The 23769-nt window shown below is 37.6% G+C and overlaps 1 protein-coding gene across 2 annotated transcripts in view; it reads left to right on the forward strand.

Moving 5' to 3' along the window:
- Positions 1–23731, forward strand: part of TEX9 (testis expressed 9) — a 217058-nt gene extending 193327 nt beyond the window's left edge. The window contains exons 13-14 of one of the 2 annotated variants that reach the window (XM_029236542.1): positions 22418–22552; positions 23160–23731. In XM_029236542.1, the coding sequence (XP_029092375.1) occupies positions 22418–22552; positions 23160–23237 (213 nt within the window). In that variant the 3' untranslated portion in view covers positions 23238–23731. The remainder of the gene's footprint in view (positions 1–22417; positions 22553–23159) is intronic. The other variant, XM_029236543.1, reaches the window with a different exon arrangement.
- Positions 23732–23769: the final 38 nt, after the last annotated feature.

The following is a 23769-nucleotide window of genomic DNA, read 5'->3' on the forward strand; positions in this document are numbered from 1 at the left end:
ATAGTAGTGAGAGTGAACATCCTTGTCTTGTTCCTGATCTTTGAGGAACTGCTTTGTTTTTTACCATTGAGAATGATGTTTGCTGTGGGTTTGTCATGTATGGCCTTTATGATGTTGAGGTGTGTTCCCTCTGCCCACTTTCTGGAGATTCTTTATCATAATTGGGTGTTGAATTTTGACAAAAGCTTTTTCTGCATCTATTGAGATGATCATGTGGTTTTATTCTTCAGTTTGTTTTTTCTTTAATATTAATCTATTTATTTGGCTGCACAGGGTCTTAGTTGCAGCATGCAGGATCTTTGTTGCCGTATGCGGCATCTGTTGCGACATGCGGGATACTTAGTTGCAGCATGCAGGATCTAGTTCCCTGACCAGGGATCAAACCCAGCCCCCTGCATTGGGAGCAAGGAGTCTTAACCCTGCTTAACTAGTCTTTACTGGACTGCCAGGGAAGTCCCTATTCAGTTTGTTGATGTGATGTATCAGATTGTTTGATTTCTGTTATTGCAAAATCCTTGCATCCCTGGGATAAATCCCACTTGATCATGGTGTATGATCCTTTTAGTGTGTTGTTGGATTCAGTTTGCTAGTATTTTTTGAGGATTTTTGCATTTATTTTCATCAGTGATATTTGCCTGTAATTTTCTTTTTTTGTGATACCTTTGTCTGGTTTTGGTGTCAGGGTGATGGTGCCCTCACCTCACAGAATGAGCTTGAGAGTGTTTCCTTTCTCTGCAATTTTTTGGAAGAGTTTCAGAAGGCTAGGTGTTAACTCTTCTCTAAACGTTTGATAGAATTTGCCTGTGAAGCCATCTGGTCCTGGGCTTTTGTTTGTTGGAAGATTTTTAATCACAGTTTGAATTTCAGTACTTGTGATTGGTCTGTTCATATTTTCTATTTCTTCCTGGTTCAGTCTTGGAAGGTTGTACATTTCTAAGAATTTGTCCATTTCTTCCAGGTTGTCCATTTTACTGGCATATAGTTGCTTGTAGTAGTCTCTTACGATCCTTTGTATTTCTGTGGTGTCCATTGTAACTTCTCCGTTTTCATATCTAAGTTTATTGATTTGAGCCCTCTTCCTTTTTTTCCTTGATGGGTCTGGCTAAAAGTTTATCAATTTTATCTTCTCAAGGAACCAACTTTTAGTTTCATTGATCTTTGCTATTTGTTTTCTTCATCTCTATTTCATTTATTTCTGCTCTGATGTTTATGTTTTCTTTCCTTCTGTTAACTTTAGGTTTTGTTTATTCTTCTTTCTCTAGTTGCTTTAGGCATAAGATTTGGTTGTTTATTTGAGATTTTTCTTGTTTGAGGTAGGAGTGTATTGCTATAAACTTCCCTCTTAGAAATGCTTTTGCTGCATCCCTAGGTTTTGGATTCTCATCTTCTTGTTGTCATTTGTCTCTAGGTATTTTTTAAATTTCCTTTTTGATTTTTTTAGGGATCCATTGGTTATTTAGTAACATATTGTTTAGCTTCCATGTGTTTGTGTTTTTTACAGGGTTTTTTGCCTGTAATTTATTTCTAATCTCATAGCTTTGTGGTTGGAAAAGATGCTTGATATGATTTCAGTTTTCTTAAATTTACCAAGGCTTGATTTGTGACCCAATATGTGATCTGTCCTGGAGAATGTACCATGTGCATTTGAGAAGAAAGTGTATTCTGCTGCTTTTGGATGGGATGTACTATAAATATCAATTAAGTCTATCTGGTCTAATGTGTCATTTAATACTTCTGTTTACTTATTAATTTTCTGTCTCAGTGATCTGTCCATTGTGTAAGAGAGGTGTTAAAGTCCCCCTCTATGGTTGTGTTACTATCAATTTCTCCTTTTATGGCTGTAAGCATTTGCCTTATATATTGAGGTGCTCCTATGTTGGTTGCATATATATTTACAATTGTGTACTTAAATATGCAATTGTAAATTCTTCTTGGATTGATCCCTTGATCATTATGTAACGTCCTTCCTTGTCTTGTAACAGTCTTTATATAAAGTCTATTTTGTCACATATAAGTATTGCTGTTGCAGCTTTGTTTTGATTTCCATTTGCATGGAGTATCTTTTTCCATCCCCTCACTTTCAGTCTGTAAGTATCCCTAGGTCTGAGGTGGGTCTCTTGTAGACAGCATAGATATGGGTCTTGTTTTTGTATCCATTCACCCAGTCTGTGTGTTTTGGTTGGAGCATTTAATCTATTTACACTTTAGGTAATTATCAATATGTATGTTCCTATTCCCATTTTCTTAATTGTCATGGGTTTGTTTTTGTGGGTCTTTTTTCTTCCCTTACTCCTTTGTTTTCTTTTGTGGTTTGATGACCATCTTTAGTGTTGTGTTGGGTTGCTTTTTCTTTTTTGTATTGTAATTTTCAGGTTTGCACGTCCTATGAGGCTTTGATAAAGCAGTCTTTATATATACAAGGTTGTTTTAAGTTGCTGGTCTCTTAATTTCAAATGCTATTCCCATTTTCTGCATTTGTACTTTTCTCACAGTTGCTGGATTTGATATCATATTTGTGTATGGATGATTTCCTGCCTTTACTGTATGTTTGGCTTTACCAGTGAGCTTTCGCATTTTTGATTTTCTTGTTTCTAGTTGTGACCTCTTCTGCCATCCACCCCCCGCCTAGAGAAGTTCCTTTAGGAGTTTAGAAGTTCATTTGTTGTAAAGCTGGTTTGGTGGTACTGAATTCTCTTAGCTTTTGCTTGTCTGTAAAGCTTTTGATTTCTCTGTTGAATCTGAATGAGAACCTTGCTGGGTTCTCATTTCAGCCCCACCTAATAGTGTATTCTTAGTTGTAGGTTTTTCTCTTTCATCACTTTAAGTATATCCTGCCACTCCCTTCTGGCCTGCAGAGTTTCTGCTGAAAAATCAGCTGATAACCTTATGGGGATTACCTTGTATGTTATTTGTTGCTTTTCCCTTGTTTCTTTTAATATTTTTTCTTTGTATTTAATTTTTGTTAGCTTGATTAATTTGTGTCTTAGCGTGTTCCTCCTTGGGTTTATCCTGTATGGGACTCTGCATTTCCTGGACTTGGTGACTATTTCCTTTCCCATGTTAGGGAAGTTTTCCACTATAATCTCTACAAATATTTTCTCAGACCCTTTCTCTTTTTCTTCTTCCTCTGGGACGCCTATAATTAGAATGTTAGTGCATTTAATGTTGTCCCAGAGGTCTCTGAGACTGTCCTCATTTCTTTTCATTCTTTTTCTTTATTCTGTTCTGCAGCAGAGATTTCTACCATTCTGTCTTCCAGGTCACTTATTTGTTCTTCTGCCTCAGTTATTCTGCTAATGATTCCTTCTAGTCTGTTTTCATTTCAGTTATTGTACTGTTCATCTCTGGTTTTTTGTTCTTTAGTTCTTCTAGGTCTTTGTTAAACATTTCTTGTATCTTCTCTATCTGTGCCTCCATTCTTTTTCCAAGATCTTGGATCATCTTTACTATCATTACTCTGAATTTTTCTTTAGGTAGATTGCCTGTCTCCTCTTTATTTAATTGTTCTTGTAGGTTTCTATCTTCCTCCTTCATCTGCAACATATTTCTTTGTCTTTTCAATTCGTCTAACTTACTGTTATGTGTGGTCTCCTTTCCGCAGGCTGCAGGATTGTAGTTCCTCTTGCTTCTGGTGTCTGCCCCCTAGTGGGTGAGGTTTGTCCAGAGGCTTGTGCCATTATCCCCTTGATAGGAGGTTTGACTGGTGTTGTGGTGACCAGAGCCTGCCCTGGATATTGCTCTGTGGTTGTCAGTGTCCTGTCAGGGGTGGAGTCTGCTCCCTGGTTGTTAGAGTAGAGGCCCCAGATCTGTTTCTTAGCTGTGTTTCTGTACTGTGGTGTGAGGTAGGTGGGAATGGAGCACTCCCACTGGGAGATAAGCCACTGAGTATTCCTCCTCTGGAGCTGTTCACCGTGAATGTGCTCTGTTCTGTCCCCTTTTGCCCATTGTGCGGGCTCACAAAGTACACTTGTTGGCACTGATCTCGGTCCCACCTTAACTGTGGGTATGCCGGCAGTTGGCTCTGGTGACTCTCAGACGTTGTTTTCACCAGGCCACTGGCACAGCTCGACTGAAGTCAGGTCCCAGGACTACAGTAGTCGTGCACCTGGACCTGCTGTGGAGCTATGGAAGCAGCTCAGACTCTGGCCTGGCCCAACCTCTGCATGTATGTGCCCACAAAGCCCACAGCTGCTAAAGCCAGACTCGTCCCACCTGCTGGAGCACTTGTCCTTTCAGATGTTTTGCAGGCACTGAATTTAGGAAGCCATCAGCAGAGGTGTAACTCCGCAGTTCACACAGCCGTGAGGAGAGATTTCAGCTCTTCTTCCTTAGTCAATGGCCCCTGGGGTTCAGCTGTGGTTTCAGCCCCACCTCTGTGTGTTCCTCCCACCAGAGTCTGCTCCAGAGGTTGTCGGAGCACAAGAGCCCATCAGGCAGGAAGGAACCGTGGTAGTGATCGGGGTGAGCAGGCTCCCCAGGTGGGAGGGTGCTGGGGTAGGGATTGGAACATGTGAGCCCATCAGGCAGCAATCAGGTGAGTGGGGCCCCCAGGCTGAGGGAAGGGGTGGAGGAGGCAATAGCAGAGCCATGAGAGCCAGCTCCAGCGGGAGCCCTCCTTAGTGCCCATGGATGCAGGGGCTGGTGCGTGACGGGAGAGGCTGTAATGGCCGCCCTGCCCTTTGCGCATCACTCAACAATGGTTCTTTGCCTCTGTGGAGGTCCAGGCTTCCTCCACAAGCATTCCTGGTTGTGGAGCTCCTTACTCCCGTCCCCTCTGGCTGTCTTCTCACACCCAACAGCAGTCCCCTCCCCAGGTTTGCTCTCCAAACCCCACATTCCAGCCACCAGCAGAAACCTGTCTGAGGCTGAGGTGCACAGGGCTGTGGCACAGACCATCCCGTCCTGCTTCCTCTCCTCTTCCTTTTTCCTTCCTTCTTTTGTCCTATCCAGTTATATAGGGATCTTTCTTGTCCTTTTAGGTGTCTGAGGTCCTCTGCTAGTGTTCAGCAGGTGCTCTGTGAGAATTTTTCTATTTCTAAATGTATTCTTGATGCCTTTGTGGGGAGAGATGAACTCCACGGCCTCCTACTCCTCCACCATCTTGGAAAGTCCAAATGTGCAGGTTTAACAAGTTACCAGCTGATGCTGATGCTAGTGATTCTGAGATGACATTTTGTTAACCACTGTTATGGAGTTATTATAAGGATCACCATTGTGTCTCTAGCATCTAGCCAGTGATTGGTGTAGAATTAACACTCAGTTCCTGAAATATCTGTTGAATAAATGAAGACTCAAATATCAATGGGTGTGGAAGCCTTTTGTACACTCTATAAATACTGGCTATTAGTTTTTGGTTTTGTATCAACCTGAAAGTGACACTCTATTAGGACAATACTTAGTTATTTAACGCCGTGGATGATGGATTTAGGTGTCACCCTCCTTACATGCACAGATGATACATTTTGGATTAAATTAGTAACACTTAACAGGACATAGAACTAAATCAATCTTGGTAAGTACAATATTTTTAACAGAGGCAAATATATTATAGTGACTGCAGAGTTTTTTTTTTCTTTCTCTTTTTTTTTTTTTTTTTTTTTTTTGCGGTACGTGGGCCTCTCACTGTTGTGGCCTCTCCCGTTGCGGAGCACAGGCTCCGGACGTGCAGGCTCAGCGGCCATGGCTCACGGGCCCAGCCTCTCCGCGGCATGTGGGATCCTCCCAGGCTGGCGCACGAACCTGTGTCCCCTGCATCGGCAGGCGGACTCTCAACCACTGTGCCACCAGGGAAGCCCAGAGTTTTAAGATGTTGTCTGTGTGATAGTTTATGCTGTATGATCAGACTGTGTTAACATTCAAGAGCCATCCATAGTATGATGACTGGGAATTATTAATAGAATGTAATTAATGAACAAGTTAGGAAGTCAGCTTTACAGACTTGCCAGTAATTATGTTATTGGAGTATTATTTCTAATTTTGGTGTATTCTAAAGGGATTTTCAAGAAAATAAAATGTAATAATCATGTAAATGTCAGTATTTGCTAATTCTGGTTTCAGATTTGAGCTCTATTTTAGCACATACATTAGAGAAATAGAAAGAAAAACTTATTTCCATGACAACAGATGACTCTCCTATTCTAGCCAGCCATTTTGCAAATTCAAGTAATCAGGACTTGGTATGTGAACATCTCAGTTCAAAACCATCAACACTATAAAAACAACTTAGATGTGTTCAAGACAAACTTCTGACCCTAGGTCTGCATTTTGGTGATCGATTTAAACATAGTGGGGTGACATTTTGTTGTATATGTTTCTTAAGTATTTACTATCAAGTAGACATTTTGAGATCAGAGTTCTTAAATGTACTTGTTACATGTATATTGTTTCAGATTTCTGAAAAAATATGTGTATGTGTCTTAAGTTTTTGATTTTTAAATTATTTTGCCTTGTTTCTAACTTTGAGGGGTGTTTTCAAGATAGGCAGTAAGATTTTCCTTGGAGTCTAATCTGTATATAAGTTTTTCTTTTGTGAGTAGTTATATTTTTTTCCATTTTAATTCTTTGTACCTTGCTTCTCTTTCTGATTAGACATATTATTATAGTTAGGTAGGCAAGTAAAATTATTCAGGTTTATATGTATAAGAAATAGTAAGATTTCCATAAAATAGAACAATATTGTCTCATAGTCATCAGAAAGTTAAAGATTTATTTTAAAAATAATGATAAACTCATTCTGCACAGAGCTTAGGAAACAAGTAAACTGGTTTAGAGTAACTTTTGAAAAGTCAGTCAACTTAAACCAGATGCTGCATTAGTGCAGGAACCCTGTCTCTTTCACTCCTATGCCTGAGTGCCTGGAACATAATAATTGCCTCTGAAACACACTGAAGGGAGGAATGATGAAAGACAACTCTGTGATGGTTTAACTGCGCATTTGATTAGATGGTTGCTTGAAGTTCATTTAAAATATGTCACCAAGTACATGTTACTTCACTTAGGAACAGATAATTTCTAATTCTTCATTAATTCATTTATAAATATTTATGAGGACCTGCTATGTACCTGTCAGATCTTTACTAGAGGCTGGAGATACAAAGGTGATAAAAAATAAGTATGGTCCTTGTAGTCATGCACCTTACAGTGGAGAAGTTAGATGTTATTTAGACAAAACATCAAGCAAAATTAAGGTGCAACTGTGATGAATGCCATGAAGTAGGGTACATGGTGCTTTGAGCAGGTAACCAGATCAGTGAGTGAATTTTTAAAAATGTAATCCTAAGCTAAGATCTGAAAAACATACAGGAGTTATATATCAGGGGAGAGGTTGTGGGCAGAAGGAATAGCATGTAAAAAAATGGCTCTGCAGCAAGAAAGAAGACAGGGTAATGAAAGGCAGGGATGGATGTGAAGGGGATGTTGCAAAGGGAGGCTTCAAACACAGGGAGAGGCCAAACCATCTAGGCCTTCAGGCCATGCTAAGTATTATGAATTTTATCCAAAGGGCAGTGTAAAGCCACTGCACTGTTATTTTGAAAAAGATGACAGGAGATGATGCCATGATCAGACATGCATCTGGAAGTACAGTCGTCTCTCAGTGTCCATGGGTGCTCAAGTCTCTTATATAGAATGATGCAGGGGCTTCCCTGGTGGCGCAGTGGTTGAGAGTCTGCCTGCCGATGCAGGGGACACGGGTTCGTGCCCCAGTCCGGGAAGATCCCACATGCTGCGGAGCGGCTGGGCCCGTGAGCCATGGCTGCTGAGCCTGCACATCCGGAGCCTGTGCTCCGCAATGGGAGAGACCACAACAGTGAGAGGCCCGCAAAAAACCCAAACAAACAAACCAAGAACTTTATTAAACAAAATATTCACCCTTTTGTTCCACTACCTTATGCCATTTTTCAAGCAACTTCATAATTCCATCTTCCCAATACTTTTTTATCTTTTTGAGCAAAGAACTGTTCCAGGTACCTTTTACAGTCTTCCAGGGAATTGACATTTTTTCCATTAAGAGAATTTTGTAAAGACTGAAATAAATGGAAATCCGAAGGTGCAATGTCTGATGAATACAGTGGATGAATCAGAACTTCGCAGCCAAGCTGTAAAAGTTTTTGCCTGGTCATCAAAGAAACACGCGGTCTTGCATTATCCTGATGGAAGATTCTGCATTTTCTGTTGACTAATTCTGGACGTTCTCGTTGAGTGCCGCTTTCAGTTGGTCTGATTGGGAGTAGTACTTGCTGGAATCAATTGTTTGGATTTCTGGAAGGAGTTCATAATAGAGGACTCCCTTCCAGTCCCACCATATACACAACATCACCTTCTTTGGGTGAAGACCAGCCTTTGGTGTGATTGGTGGTGGTTCATTTCGCTTGCCCCAAGATCTCTTCCCTTCCGCATTATTGTACATTATCCACTTTTCATCGCCTGTCACAATTTATTTTAAAAATGGAACATTTTCATTACGTTTAAGTAGAGAATCACATGTGGAAATATGGTCAAGAAGGTTTTTTCTTGCTTAATTTATGTGGAACCCAAACATCAAAGCAATTAACATAACCAAGCTGGTGCAAATGATTTTTCAGCACTTGATTTGGATATTTTGAGTATGTTGGCTATCTTCTGTGTGGTATAATGTTCATTGTTCTCAATATCTCAGTTTGATCGCTATCAACTTCAGCTGGTCTACCCAACCGTGGAGCATTGTCCAGTGAGAAATCTCCAGCACCAAACTTCACAAACCACTTTTAACGTGTTGGATCAGTCACAGCACCGTCTCCATACACTGCACAAATCGTTTTCTGTGTTTCAGTTGCGTTTTTACCTTTCTTGAAATAATAAAGCATAATAGGCTGAAAATGTTGTTTTTCTTCCATCTTCAATATTAAAATGGCGACATAAAAGTTCACCAATTTTGGGCTTCCCTGGTGGCGCAGTGGTTGAGAGTCCGCCTGCTGATGCAGGGGACACGGGTTCGTGCCCCGGTCCGGGAAGATCCCACATGCCGTGGAGCAGCTGGGCCCGTGAGCCATGGCTGCTGGGCCTGTGCGTCCGGAGCCTGTGCTCTGCAACGGGAGAGGCCACAACAGTGAGAGGCCTGCATACTGAAAAAAAAAAAAAAAATTCACCAATTTTGATGTCTTTTTTTAAATGCACGCTGATATGACAGCTGTCACAATCTAACAAAATTGTTTTGAATGAAGTTAAAGACAACTAAGTGTTATTAGAGCCATCCTATGGGGAAAAACGAATGAACTTTTTGGCCAACCCGGTACATCTATAATTTAGTGAGTTTGGGCTCATACATCTGTGTAACCACCACTTCAGTCAATAGATAGAATATTTTCATCACCCCCAGAAAGTTCCCTTGTATTCTCTTTTCAAGTACTCCATCCTCCTAAGTGGAGGATGTTCTGATATTCTTGTTCTTGACTTTCATGTAAATGGAACTGCATAGAATGTACTCCTTTGGGACTGGCTTCCTTCACTACACAATAATGTTGAGATTGATCCATGTTATCAGGTTTTTTTTTCTTGATCAGTCTTGCTAACCAGTTATCAGTTAATCTTCAACTTTTAAAAAATTTTTTCTATTGTCTGTTTTCTGTTTTCACTGAATTCTCCTTATACAATTTTGTCTACTTTGCTTTTTTAATATATTTATTGATATTCATATTTTAAATAAATTTATTGTTATATATTATTTTTGGCTGTGTTGGGTCTTCGTTGCTGCGCATGAGCTTTCTCTAGTTGCAGCGAGCGGCTACTCTTCGTTGCGGTGTGCGTGCTTCTCATTGCGGTGGCTTCTCATTGCGGAGCACGGGCTCAAGGGTGCATGGGCTTCAGTAGATGCTGTGCGTGGGCTCAGTAGTTGTGGCTTGTGGGCTCTAGAACACAGGCTCAGTAGTTGTGGCTCATGGGCTTAGTTGCTCCACGGCATGTGGGATCTTCCGGACCAGGGCTCAGACCTGTGTCCCCTGCACTGGAAGGCAGATTCCCAACCACTGCACCACCCGGGAAGCCCTGCTTTGCTTTTTAATTTGCAATCTTTTCAGCTTCTTAAATTGAAGACTTAGATCATTGATATTTCAACCTTCTTTGCCAACACAGCATTTAAAACTAAAATTTTCCTCAAAATGATACTTTAGCTGTCTCACAATTTTTTATTTGCCTATCTTTAAGTGTATGTATTTTTATTTCTATTTTATCACATTTATTGTGGTATAACTGACATATAATAAACCTGCCCATATTTAAAGTGTGTAAAATTTGATGATTTGTGACTATGTGTGTACCTATGATAAATCACCACAATAGAGATAATAAATATATCTATCACTCTCAAAAGTTTCCTTGTGACCCTTTATAATCATGCCTTTCTCCCAACCCCTATCTTCAGATAACTCATTTATATTTTCTAGAATTTCATATTCTTTTTAAAAGTGTTAACTTCTTTCACTCAGTAAAATATTTTGAGATTCATCCACGTTACTGCATGTGACAGTAGTTCACTTTTAATAATTTTACACATGGTATAAATCTACCAAATTATACCACCTGTTGATGGACATTAGGGTTGTTTCCACTTTTTGGCTATTACAAGTAAAGCCCACATGAACATTCACGTGTAAGTCTTTGTGTGGACATGTGTTTTCATTTCTCTTGAGTAAACACCTAGGAGTCAATTATCTGGGTTGTATTTTACATGTACGTTCAGCTGCCAAACTGTTTTCTAAAATAGTTTTACCAATTTACATTCTCAACAGCACTGTATAAAAGCTGCAGCTGTTCCATACCTTCACCAACACTTACTGTGGTCGGTTTTTTATATTTTAGCTGTTCTAATAAGTGCCTAGTGGTATTTCATATTATGATTTTAATTTGTATTTCCCTAATGACTAGTGATGTTGAGCATATTCATGTGCTTATTTGCCATCTTGATATCCTTTTTCCAGTTTTATTGAGAGATAATTGACATACAACATTCTATAAGTTTAAGATGTATGACATGATTTGACTTACATATTTTGTGAAATGATTACCATAATGTTTAGTTAATATCCATCATCTCATATGTATACAAAAAGAAAAAGATAAAAATGGTTTTTTTCTGATGATGAGAACTCTTAGGATCTACTCTCTTAACTTTTAAATAAACCATAGAGCAGTGTTAACTCTAGTCATCAAGTTGTATATTATATACCTAGTACTTTTTGTCTTATAGCAGGAAGTTTATACATTTTGACCACTGTCATCCAATCCCACCCTCCCACCACCCTCTGCCTCTGGTTACCACAAATCTTATCTCTTTTTCTGTGAGTTTATTTTTTTGTTTTTGTTGTTTTAGATTCTACACATAAGTGAGATTATACAGTATTTGACTTTCTCTGACTTATTTCACTTAGATAATGCCTTCAAAAGCCCATCCATGATGTTAATGGCAGGATTTCCTTCTTTTTTATAGCTAAACAATATTCCATTGTGTATATATCCCACAACTTATTTATCCATTCGTCTGTCACTGGACACTTAGGTTGTTTCTATGTCTTGGCTATTGCTAATAATGCTGCTGTGAACACTGGGGTGCAGATACTTATTTGACAAAGTATTTTTGTTTCCTTTGGATATATTCTCAGTGGTGGAATTGCTGGATATATGGTAGTTATATTTTTAATTTCTGAGGAACCTCTAAACTGTTTTCCATAGTGATTGGAATATAATGTACAATCTTATCAACAGTGCACAAGTGTTCCTTTTCCTCCACATCATCACTATCATGTGTTATCTCGTTTTTTTTTTTTATGATAGCCATTCAAACAGTCATGAGGTGATACCTCATTGGGGTTTTGTTTTTTTTAAAAAAACCAATTTATTTTATTTATTTATTTTTTAAAAATTTTTGCCTGCATTGGTTCTCCGTTGGTGCGCGTGGACTCTCTCCAGTTGCGGCGAGCGGGGGCTACTCTTCATTGCAGTGCGTGGGCTTCTCACTGAGGTGGCTTCTCTTGTTGCAGAGCACAGGCTCTAGGTGCACAGGCTTCAGTAGTTGTGGCACGTGAGCTCAGTAGTTGTGGCTTGCAGGCTCAGTAGTTGTGGTGCATGGGCTTAGTTGCTCTGTAGCATGTGGGATCTTCCCGAACCAGGGCTCAAACCCATGTCCCGTGAATTGGCAGGCGGATTCTTAACCACTGTGCCACCAGGGAAGCCCCCTCATTGTGGTTTTATTTTGCATTTCCCAAATGATTAGAGATGTTGAGCACCTTTTCATGCACCTGTTGGCCATTTGTAAATCTTTGGAAAATTGTATATTCATGTCCTTTGCTCATTTTTTAAATTGGATAATTTGATTTTTTGTATGTTGAATTGTATGAATTCTTTATATGTTTTGAATATTAACCTCTTCAGATATATGGTTTACAATATTTTTCCCGTTCTATAGGTTGCCTTTTCATTTTGTTGATCTTTTTTTTTTTTGCTGTGCAGAAGCTTTTTACTTTGACATAGTCCCACCTGTTTATTTTTCATTTTGTAACTTCTGATTTAGGTATCACATCCAAAAAAATCATTACCAAGACCAATGTCAAGGTGCTTTATCCTGTGTTTTCTTCTAGGAGTTTTATGGTTTCTAGTCTTACATATAAGTTTCTATTCCATTTTCAGTTCATTTTTGTGAGTGATGTAATATAGGACTAGTTTCATTCCTTTTACATGTGAATATCAAATTTTCCCAGCACCATTTACTGAAGAGACTGTCCTTTCCCCACTGAGTATTCTTGGCTCCTTTGTCAAATATTAGTTGACTGTACAAGCTGGGGTTTGTTTCTGGGCTCTTGATTCTGTTCCAGTGGTCTATGTTTCTGATTTTATGCTAGTACCATACAAATTTTGATTACTACAGCTTTTTAATGTAGCTTGAAATTGGCAAGTGTGATGCCTCTTGCTTTGTTCTTTCTCAGGATTACTTTGGCTATTGGGGTCTTTTGTGATTCCATATAAATTCAGGATTTTTTTTCCTAATTCCGTTTAAAATTTCTTCAGAATCTTGATGGGGATTGCATTGAATCTATAGGTGGCTTTAGTAGTATTGACATTTAAAAAATATTAATTCTTCCAATCCATGAACACAGGATACCTTTTCAACTTATTTGTGCCTTATCTGAATTTCTTAAAGTTTTCAGTGTATAGATCTTTCACATCCTTGGTTAAATTATTTCTAAGTATTTTATTCTTGATGTAATTCTAAATGGGATTGTTTTCTTTCTTTTTCAGATAATTTGTTGTTAGTGTATAGAAACTACTAATTTTTTAATGTTAATTTTGTATCCTACAACTTTACTGAATTTGTTGATGAGATCTAACAGTTTTTTGGTGGAGTCTATAAGGCTTTTCTATATATAAAATCATATCAACTGCAAATAGAGGCAATTTTACTTCTTTTCCAGTTCTGATACTTTTTATTTTTCTTGCTTGATTTCTCTGCCTAGAATTCTAGTACTATGTTAAGTAGGGGTGGTGAGAGTGGGCACTTGTCTTGTTCCTGACCTTAGAGGAAAAGCTTTCAACATTTCACCATTGAGTATGATTTTAGCTGTGGGCTTGTCATATATGGCCTGTTTTTCATTGAGGTAAATTTCTTCTAAACCTGATTTGTTAAGAGTCTTTATCGTGAATGGATGTTGAATTTTGTCGGATGCTTTGTCTGTGTCTTTGACATGATCATGTGATTTTTTTCTTTCATCCTATTAATGTGATGTATGACATTGATTTGCAGATACTGAACTGTTCTTGCCTCCCTGGGATAAATCCCATTTGATCATGGTGTATGATCCTTTTAATGTATTGTTCAATTCAGTTTGCTAATATTGTTGAGGATTTTTGCATCTATGTTCACCAGTGTTATTGGTCTGTAATTTTCTTATTTTTGTGGTATCTTTATCTGATTTTGGTATCAGGGTGATGATGGCCTCAAAGAATGACTTTGGAAGCATCCCCTTCTCTTCAGTTTTTTGGAATAGTTTGAGAAGGATAAGAATTAAGTCTTCTTTAAATGTTTGGCATAATTCATTTGTGAAGCCATCTGGTCTTGGACTTCTGTTTGTTGGGAGTATTTTTTTTATTACTGATCTAATTAGTGTTAATTGGGGTCTGTTCATATTTTGTATTTCTTCCTCATTCAGTCTTGGGAGACTGTATATTTCTAGGAATTAGTCCACTTCTTCTAGGTCATCCATTTTATTGGTGTGTAATTATTCAGAGTAATCTCTTATGATCCTTTGTATTTCTGTGGTGTCAACTGTAACTTCATTTCTGACTTTACCTATTTGGGCCCACTCTCTTTTTCTTCTTAATGTGTCTGGCTAAAACTTTATCGATTTTGTTTATTTTCTCAAAGCTCTTAATTTCTTTGTTTCTTGTTTTCTTTTTCATTCTTTCATCTCTATTTCATTCATTTCTGCTCTGATCTTTCCTTCTACTAACTGTAGGTTTTGTTTGTTCTTTCTGATTCATTTGGGTGTAAGGTTAGGGTTTTTGAGGATTTTCTTGTTTCCTGATGTCAGCTGGTATCACTATAAACTTCCCTCTGGGAACTGCTTTGCTGCATCCCATAGATTCTGGATCATTGTGTTTTTGTTTCTGTCTCCATGTATTTTTTTATTTCCTTTTTGATTTCTTCAGTGACTCATTGGTCGTTCAGTAGCATATGCGTTTTGGTTTCTTTTAATAGTTGATTTATAAGTCTCATAGTGTTGTGGTCAGAGAATAGGCGTGGTATGACTTCAGTCTTAAAATTTATTAAAACTTGTTTTGTGGCCTAGCATGTGATCTATCCTGAGAATGTTCCATGTGCACTTGAAAAGGATGTGTATTCTGCTGCTTTTGGATGGGATGTTTTATATATATCTATTAGGTTCATCTGATCTAATGTGTTGTTTAAGGCCTGTGTTTCCTTATTGATTTTCTGTCTGGGTGATTTGTTCATTGATGTAAGTGGAGTGTTAAAGCTCCTGGCTATTATTGTGTTACTGTCAATATCTTTCTTTATATTTGGAATTATTTGCTATATGCATTTAAATGCTCCAGTTTGTGTGCATAAATATTTACAAGTGTTATGTATTCTTGTTCATTATGTAATGTCCTTCTTTGTCCCTTTTTCATTACATAATGTCCTTCTTTGTCTCTTGTTACAGACTTTGTTTTTCCATCCCCTCACTTTCAGTCTGTGTGTGTATTTAGACCTGAAGTGAATCTCTTATAGGCAGCATATGTGTGTGTGTGTATGTGTGTGTGTGTATCTTGTTTTTGTATCTGTTCAGCCACTGGGTCTTTTGATTGGAACATTTAGTACATTTACATTTAAAGTAATTATTAATAGATACATACTTATTGCCATTTTGTTAATTGATTGGGGTTGTCCTTGTAGTTCTTATTTCATCCTTTCTTCTTTTCCTCCCTTCACTTGTGATTTGATGACGATCTTAGTGTTATATTTGTATTCCTTTATCTCTTTTTGTGTATCTATTACAGATTTTTTGGTTTGTGGTTACCATGAGGTTTATATATAGCAACATACACAGGTGAATATTGAGAGTTGAAGATGGCTAAAGTTTGAACACATTCTAACAACCCTGGAGATGAGCAATCTACCCAATAAAGTGTTCGTGGTAATGACCATAAAAATGCTCAATGTACTAGGAAGAAGAATGGGTGAACACAGTGAGAATTTTAAGAAGGAGTTAGAAAATATAAAGAAGAACCAAACAAAGCTGAAAAATACAGTAACTGAAATAAAAAATACACTAGAAGGAATCAACATTAGATTGGGTAATACAGAGGAATGGATCAGTAAACTGGAAGACAGAGTAGTAGAAATCACCCAAGTTGAACAAAAAAAAGGATTTAAAAAAATGAAGACAGTTTAGGAGACCTCTTGGAAAACATCAAGCATACTAGTATTCACATTATAGGGGTCCCAGAAGGAGAAGAGAGACAGATAGGGGCAGAGAACTTATGTGAAGCAATTGTAGGTAAAAACATACCTAACACGAGAAAGGAAACAGACATCCAGGTCCAGAAAGAACAGAGTGTCCCCAAAAAGATCAACCCAAAGAGATCCACACCAAGATACACTATGATTAAAATGGCAAAAATTAAAGATAAAGAGAATATTAAGAGCATCAAGGGTAAAACAACTAGTTATGTATAAGGGAACTCCCATAAGATTGTCCACAGACTTTCAGCAGAAACTTTGCTGGCCAGAAGAGAGTGGCACAATATATTTAATGTGATGAAAGGAAAAACCCTGCAGCCAAGAATACTGTATCCAGCAAGGCTGTCATTCACATTTGAAGGAGAGAGGAGTTTTACAGACAAGCAAAAGCTGAAAGAATTCAGCCCCACTAAACCAGCTTCCCAAGAAATGTTAAACGGACTTCTGTAAGTGAAAAAGAGAAGACCACAACTAGAAATATGGAAATTACAAAAGGAAAAATCTCATTGGTAAACACAAACATATAATAAAGGTAGTAGATCAGCCTAGTTATAAAGCTACTAGGAAGGTTAAAAGACAAAAGTAGTAAAAATCATCTATATTCACAGTAAGTAGTTAAGGGATACACAAAACAAAAAGATGTAAAATACGATGTCAAAAACATTAAACATGCAGGGAGGAGTAAAAATGCAGAGATCTTTCTTAATGTAGGCATTTGTTGCTATGAACTTCCCTCTTAGAACTGCTCTTACTACATCCCATAAGTTTTGGTATGTTGTGTCTCCTTTTTCATTTGTTTCACAATCATTTTTTTTTCCTCTCTGATTTCTTCTTTCATCCGTTGGTTGTTCAGGAGAGTCTTGGTATCTTCTTTGGTGAAGTGTCTGTATCAGTCTTTTCTTCTTTTAAAAAATTGTTAAATGAACGTTTTTAGAACAGTTTTAGATTTATATAAAAATTGGGAAATTAGTACAGAGAATTTCTATAATCTCTACACATAGTTTCCTCTGCAACTAATATCTACATTAGTATGGTACATTTGTTACCATTAATGAATGAATCATTATTATGATTCACTATTATTAACTAAAGACCATACTTTATTCATATTTCCTTAGTTTTTATCTCTTTGGTTCATTTTAAAGAATTGAGTTGACTTGTTCTATAATTGAGTTTTAAGAGTTCTTTATATATCCTAACTACAAGTCTTTTGTCAGATACCTGCTTTGCAAATATCTTTTTTATTTCTGTAACAGTATTTTGAAGAGCAATGTTTAAAATTTTGATGAAGTCCAATCTGTTGTTTTTCTTCTTTTATAATTTATGCTTCTTGTGTCCTATTTAAGAATTCTTTGCTAAACCTAAAGGGTCACTAAGATTTGCTCTTAGGTTTTCGTATAGAAGTTGCATAGCTTGAGCTTTTATGTTTTGGTGAGTTCTTGTGCATGATATAAGGGGTCAGGGTTCATTATTGGAATATGTGCAGCACTATTTGTTGAGAAGATTATCCTTTCACTATTAAATTGCCCTGGTACCTTTGTTGAAAATCAGTTGCCCAGATATGTGTGGATTTGTTGCTGGAATCTCTCTCTTGTTCCATTGATCTGTATGTCTGTCTTCATATTAATACATTGTCTTATTATACCTTTATAATAAATCCTGGGGCTTCCCTGGTGGTGCAGTGGTTGAGAGTCCGCCTGCCGATGCAGGGGACACGGGTTTGTGCCCCCGTCCGGGAAGATCCCACATGCCATGGAGCGGCTGGGCCCATGAGCCATGGCCGCTGAGCCTGTACGTCCGGAGCCTGTGCTCCGCAATGGGAGAGGCCACAACAGTGAGAGGCCCGTGCACCACAAAAAAAAAAAAAAAAAAAAGAAATCCTGAAATCGTGTAATTTCTTTTCATTAGTCTTGACATTAGTGTTGTCCTTTCCATCCCTTCATTTGTAACTCCTTTGTATGTTCTTGTAGGCAACATATAGTTGTTTTTCTATTGTTTTAATCCAATCTGACAATTTGACTTTTTAATTAGGAGGCTTAGATCATTACCTTTAATATGACTATTAGTAATGGTTGGGTCTTATTCTATTAACTTGCTATTTGTTCTCTTCTATTAACTTGCTATATGTTCATGCTCTTTCTTCCTGTTTCTTATTTTTCTCCTTTTGAATATTTTTAACAATTTCATTTTATCTCTTTTACTGGATTATTATCTCCACTTCTTTTTATGGACATTTTATCATTTATCAGATACACCTTTAACTTATCATTGTCTACCTTCAAGCATTTTATGAATAATGTAAGAACCTTTCAGCAGTATACTTCTCTCCTCCCCTTTTTGTTGTTGTCATACATTTTATTTATTATACACAAACTCCACCCTACATTGTTACTTTTTTGCTTTGAGGAGTTAATGAACTTCCTGAATTAAAAAAAAAAAAACCTTTGTATTACACTACACATAAAATTTACGCTAATTTTTGAAAGTGTACAGTTCACTAGTGTTACATACATTCATACTGTTGTGTATCCAAACTCCAGAACTCCTTGTTCATCTTGCAAAAACTGAAAACCTATGTCCATTAAAAAATAATTCCCCATCCCCCTCTCCCTGATCCCTGGCAACCACAATTCTACTTTCTATCTTTATGATTTTGACTACTCTAGGTACCTAATGTAAGTGGAATCATATACTATTTGTCTTTTTGTGACTGGCTTATTTCACTTAGCATAATGTTCTCAAGGTTCATCCATGTTGTAGCATGTATCAGAATTTCATTCCTTTTTAAGGCTGAATATTCCATTGTATGTATGTAACAGGTTTTCTTTATCCATTCATTGGATAAAGCAACCTGGGTTGCTTCCACCTTTTGGCTATTGTGAATAACGCTGATATGAACCTCAGTGTACGGGTATCTCTTAAAGACTCTGCTTTCAATGATTTTGAATATTTGCCTAGATGCGGTATTGCTGGATCATATGGTAATTCTATTTTTAACTTGAGGAACCACCATACTGTTTTTCCATAGTGGCTGCACCATTTTACATCCATAGCAACAGTGCGCAAGGGTTCCAATTTTTCCATATCCTTGCCAACTTGTTATTTTGTGTTGTTTTTAAATAGTCATCATCCTATGTTTATTAGGTGGTATCTCATTGTGGTTTTGATTTGAATCTCCCTAAATATTAGTGATGTTGACCACCTTTTCATGTGCTTGTTAGCCATTTGTATATCTTTTCTGGAAAATTATCTGTTCACGTCCTTTGCCCATTTATTAATTGATTGTGTTTTTGTTATTTGTAGGAGTTATTTCTGTATTCTGGACATTAACTCTTTATCAGGTATATGATATGCAAATATTTTCTATAGGTTTCTTTTTCACTCTGTTGATTGTATCCTTTGATGTAATCCAGTTTATCTATTTTTTCCTTTTGTTTGCCTGTACTTTTGGTTTCATACCCAAGAATCCACAACCAAACCCAGTGTCATGATCATTTCCCCTACATTTTCTTCTAATAGTTTATAGTTTTAGGGTTTACATGTAGGTCTTCGACCAAATTTGAGTTAATTTTTGTATATGATATGAAGTAGGTGTACAGCTTCATTGTTATGCATGGAGATATCTAGCTTCCCGGCTCAATTTGTTAAAGAGGCCATCTTTTCCTAGTGAATGGTCTTGGCATCCTTGTCAAAAATCATTAGACTTTATATGCAAGGGTTTATTTAGGGGCTCTTTATTACATTGGTAAATATTTCTTTATGTCCGTATTACACTATTTTGATTACCATAGATTTGTAATAAGTTTTGAAATTGGGGAGTGTGAGACCTTCAACTTGTGTTATTCATTAAAATTCTTTGGCTATTTGTGTTCCCTTGAGATTCCATATAAATATTAGCTAGCATGGATCTATTTCTGTAAAAATGCCATTGGGGTTTTGATAAAGATCATACTAAATCTGTAGATCTCTTTGGGTAGTATTGACATCTTCCAATCTATGACCACAGAATATCCTTCCATTCGTTTGTCTTTAAATACTTTCAGCAGTGTTTTGAAGTTTTCAGTGTAAAAGCATTTCACCTTCTTGGTTACTTTTATTCCTAAGTACTTTATTATTTTTGATGGTATTATATTTGTAATTGTTTTCTTAATTTTTTTTAGGAATGTTCATTAGTAGTATATAGAAGCACAACTGGTTTTGTGTGTGTGTTGATTATCATGCAACTTTGCCAAATTAATTTATTCGGATGGATAAATTGTGGAATCTTGTGGAATCTATAAGATTTTGTACATACAAGACAACTTCATCTGTGAACAGAGATAATCTTGCTTCTTTTTGATTTGGGTGTCTTTTATTTTTATTCCCTAGCTGCTCTGACCAGAACTTGCAGTACTGTGTTGGATAAAAGTGACAAAAGTGAACATCCTTGTCTTGTCTCTGATCCTAGAGGGAAAGCTTTCAGTCTTGTACCACTGAGTCTGATGTTAGCTGTGGGCTTGTCAATATATGGCTTTTATCATGTTGAAGTAGAATCCTTCTGTTCCTTGTTTTTTAAGTGTTTTTTATCATGAAAGTGTGTTGAATCTTGCCAAGGGTCCCAATGTGTCTCAGAGATGGTGTTGGACTGCTGGTGGGAGGGGCCAAGGTCTAGTGGTGGGGAGGCACCCAGTGCTGGTGGCTGGGCTGGGTCCTGCCATGGCAGGCTGTAGTGGTCCTGGGCTGGTGTCAGCCCACTGGTGGGTGGAGCTGGGTCCCAGGGTCTCTGGCTGCAAGGCCCTGGGGATCCTGGGGCTAGTGCCTCTGCTCTTGTGTGTGGGACAGGGTCCTGGGCCCTCTGGTGGGCAGGGCTGTGCTGTGTTCCAGGTGGCTGTGGGCTCAGGGGCTCTTAAGATAGCCTGCCTGCTGGTGGTGGATGGGGCTTTTTCCCCACCAAGCTAGTTGCTTGGCCTGAGGCTTCCCAGTACTGGTGCTGACAGGCTGGTGGGTGGAGCCATGTCCCATTGCTAGTAAGCTAGAGGAGGACTCTGAAGTGGTGCTTCCCAGCATCAGTGTCCACGTGATAGAATGGGCTCCCACAAATGACTGCTGCCAATGCCTATGTCCCAAGGATGAACTTCAGTTGCCTCTAACCTCTTGGTGATTAGCAGGTGGGTCTGACCCAGGCTCCTTTCAAAAATTACTGCTTCTTTTCTGGGTCCTGCAGCATTTGAGATTTTGTGTACACCCTTTAAGAGTGGAATATCTATTTCCCACAGCCCTCTGGGTCTCCTCTCCACTGGCCTTCAAAGCCAAACATTCTGGGGCTTGTCTTCCCAGTACAAGACCCACAGGCTGGGGAGCCCAATGTGGGGCTTAGACCCATTGCTCCTTAGGGAGAACCTCTGTAATTGTAATTAGCCTCCCGTTTGTGGGTTGCCCATCTGGGGTATGGGTCTTGACAATACTGCACCTCCACTTCTTCTACCTATCTTGTTGTGGTTCCTTTTTTATATCCTTGGTTGGAGAAGATCTTTTCTGTTAGATTCAGGTCTTTCTCATCAATAGTTGTTCTGTAAATAGTTGTAATTTTGGTGTGCCCATGGGAGGAGTTGAGCTCAGGGCCATCTTGGCAACCAAATCTAACCCACTGTCAATTATCTTTTAAAGAGAAGTTTTTAACGAAAAACACTACTAGTATTTACCACGTGTTACTATTTCTGATACTTTTTTTTTTTAATGTGTGTGTAGGTAGATTCAGATTTCCTTCTGGTATCATTTCCCTTTTTGCATGAAAGACATCCTTTCACATTTTTTCCAAGTACCAGATGTTCTTGGAAAGTAGATGTTCCTCTACTTAATAGTTTCTACTTACTTGTCTTAGAGTTCACTGGTCCTTTTTCTCCATTGTCCAAATTGCTGCAGAGCTCATCCAATTAATTTTTAACAAGGAGTCTCACCCTGCACATGTTATTTAGGTGCCAAGGATTTGAGGGAACTGTGTATACAGATTTTGAGGGCTTTCTCACCTGGAAATTTCTACCATCGTGGCAGCAATGCTGTCCAGTTCCTTAGCCCAATAAGACTGATACTTTTTGCTTCAGGTCTGTCCCTGTGAACCAATGAACTGAAAAGTGCTCTCAGAAACCAGCTGAATGTGGATCTCAACCAGTATGCTTCCATGTTTTCAAGGATCATAACCGTCTCCAGTTTCTGCTTACTACTGATTACTCATCTCTGCCTTCAAATATAAACTACTTTGGCATTATTGGAATTAGAACTGAGTTGTTATTTTAAAAACGTTTTTTAAAATGCTAGAGGTGTGAGCATCATTAAAAGTATCAGAGTTACAGTAATTTAGTAATGCAAAAACTAAAAATAGCTTTTATTGCTGATATCATTTTTTCCATTCAAATACTGCAAAGAAAAAGTGGGATTTTTTTTTTCTTTTTGCAGGATATAGCAAATGAAGAACACAAAAAAATTGAAGTGTTAAAATCAGAAAACAAGAAGCTAGAAAGACAAAAAGGAGAATTAATGATAGGGTTCAAGAAACAATTAAAATTAATCGATGTTTTGAAAAGGCAGAAGGTGAGTTTATCCTAAAAAACAAAGTTAAAATAAATCGTAGATGTTATTTGGCTCTTTCTACTAAGATATTTAGTATTTCTACTTTAGATATGTTTATTTTGACATGCTTAGTCACAAAATTTTATCTATACATCAATGCAAGTAAATTAGAAATGTAGAAATAGGACTACTAAATACAATATGGGTACTCCCTAACTAAAGAAGATACCATATATAGAAATAACTTAGGGGATCTGTTTGCCTCCTGAAGAGTGAAAACTGATTACAAACCACTTTTGTTCTGTTCACTACACGAGTTACCTAGTGGTAAGAGGATATGAATTCATGGCTTTGCCACTGTCCCTTTTTGCAAAGATTAGGTATTACAATATTATTGAATTGTTCTCTCAACAGGTTGGTACAATACCAGCAGTGAACGCAGGTTTTTAGAGGCTGACCATTTCAAATGTCACATTTATTGTAATTAGAATTACACATTCCTACAACAAAACAATTTGATAGCATATTATACACACACTTTTATAAATTTCCTGTTGTTCTGTGGTCTACTCTTAACACTAAATTAGACATTAACACTAAATTAGACAATATTTGTTTTTAAACACAGATGCATATTGAAGCTGCCAAGATGTTGTCTTTCACTGAAGAGGAATTTATGAAGGCACTCGAATGGGGAAATAAGTGATCTACTTTTTAACTTATATAGTGCCTGGTGGATATACCCTTTATTTAACTTAAGTTGTAATGGTTTGAATTATTTTTAGTCTAAGAAATGAAGATACTTGATAAATCAAAATAATTCCAAATTCCCTGTGTAGATCTGGGGATGTAAAATTGATATCTAATTATTACAAAATGGAAATATTTTATAAAATAAAGCAATAGGAATTTAACTTTTGATATATCTTTCTTATGACCATCTAGCCCTTTTTCAACTGCATTTGAATAGAAAATATTTTATGTTCTAGAGATGTAACTCTAGGTTGTAAATGATGTTTATACGAGAGAAACTGTTTCTGTGTTCTTACTGACAATTAAGTGCATTTGCTAGTAAAGCACGTTGAAATTCCTCACTCTTTTCCTGTCTACTGTGAGAGGAGAAAAGTAAAGTTTTCCCTGGCCAAATAAGGGAAGTAAAGTTCCAAGACACCAACATAAATAGAAGTGGTATGAAGAGGTTAGTCTCCTGGGTTGTTGGATTTTATATATATATATTT

The sequence above is a fragment of the Monodon monoceros genome, unplaced genomic scaffold (genome assembly GCF_005190385.1).
Source record: "Monodon monoceros isolate NGI ecotype Baffin Bay Population unplaced genomic scaffold, NGI_Narwhal_1 Super_Scaffold_21, whole genome shotgun sequence".
NCBI classification, from domain to species: domain Eukaryota; kingdom Metazoa; phylum Chordata; class Mammalia; order Artiodactyla; family Monodontidae; genus Monodon; species Monodon monoceros.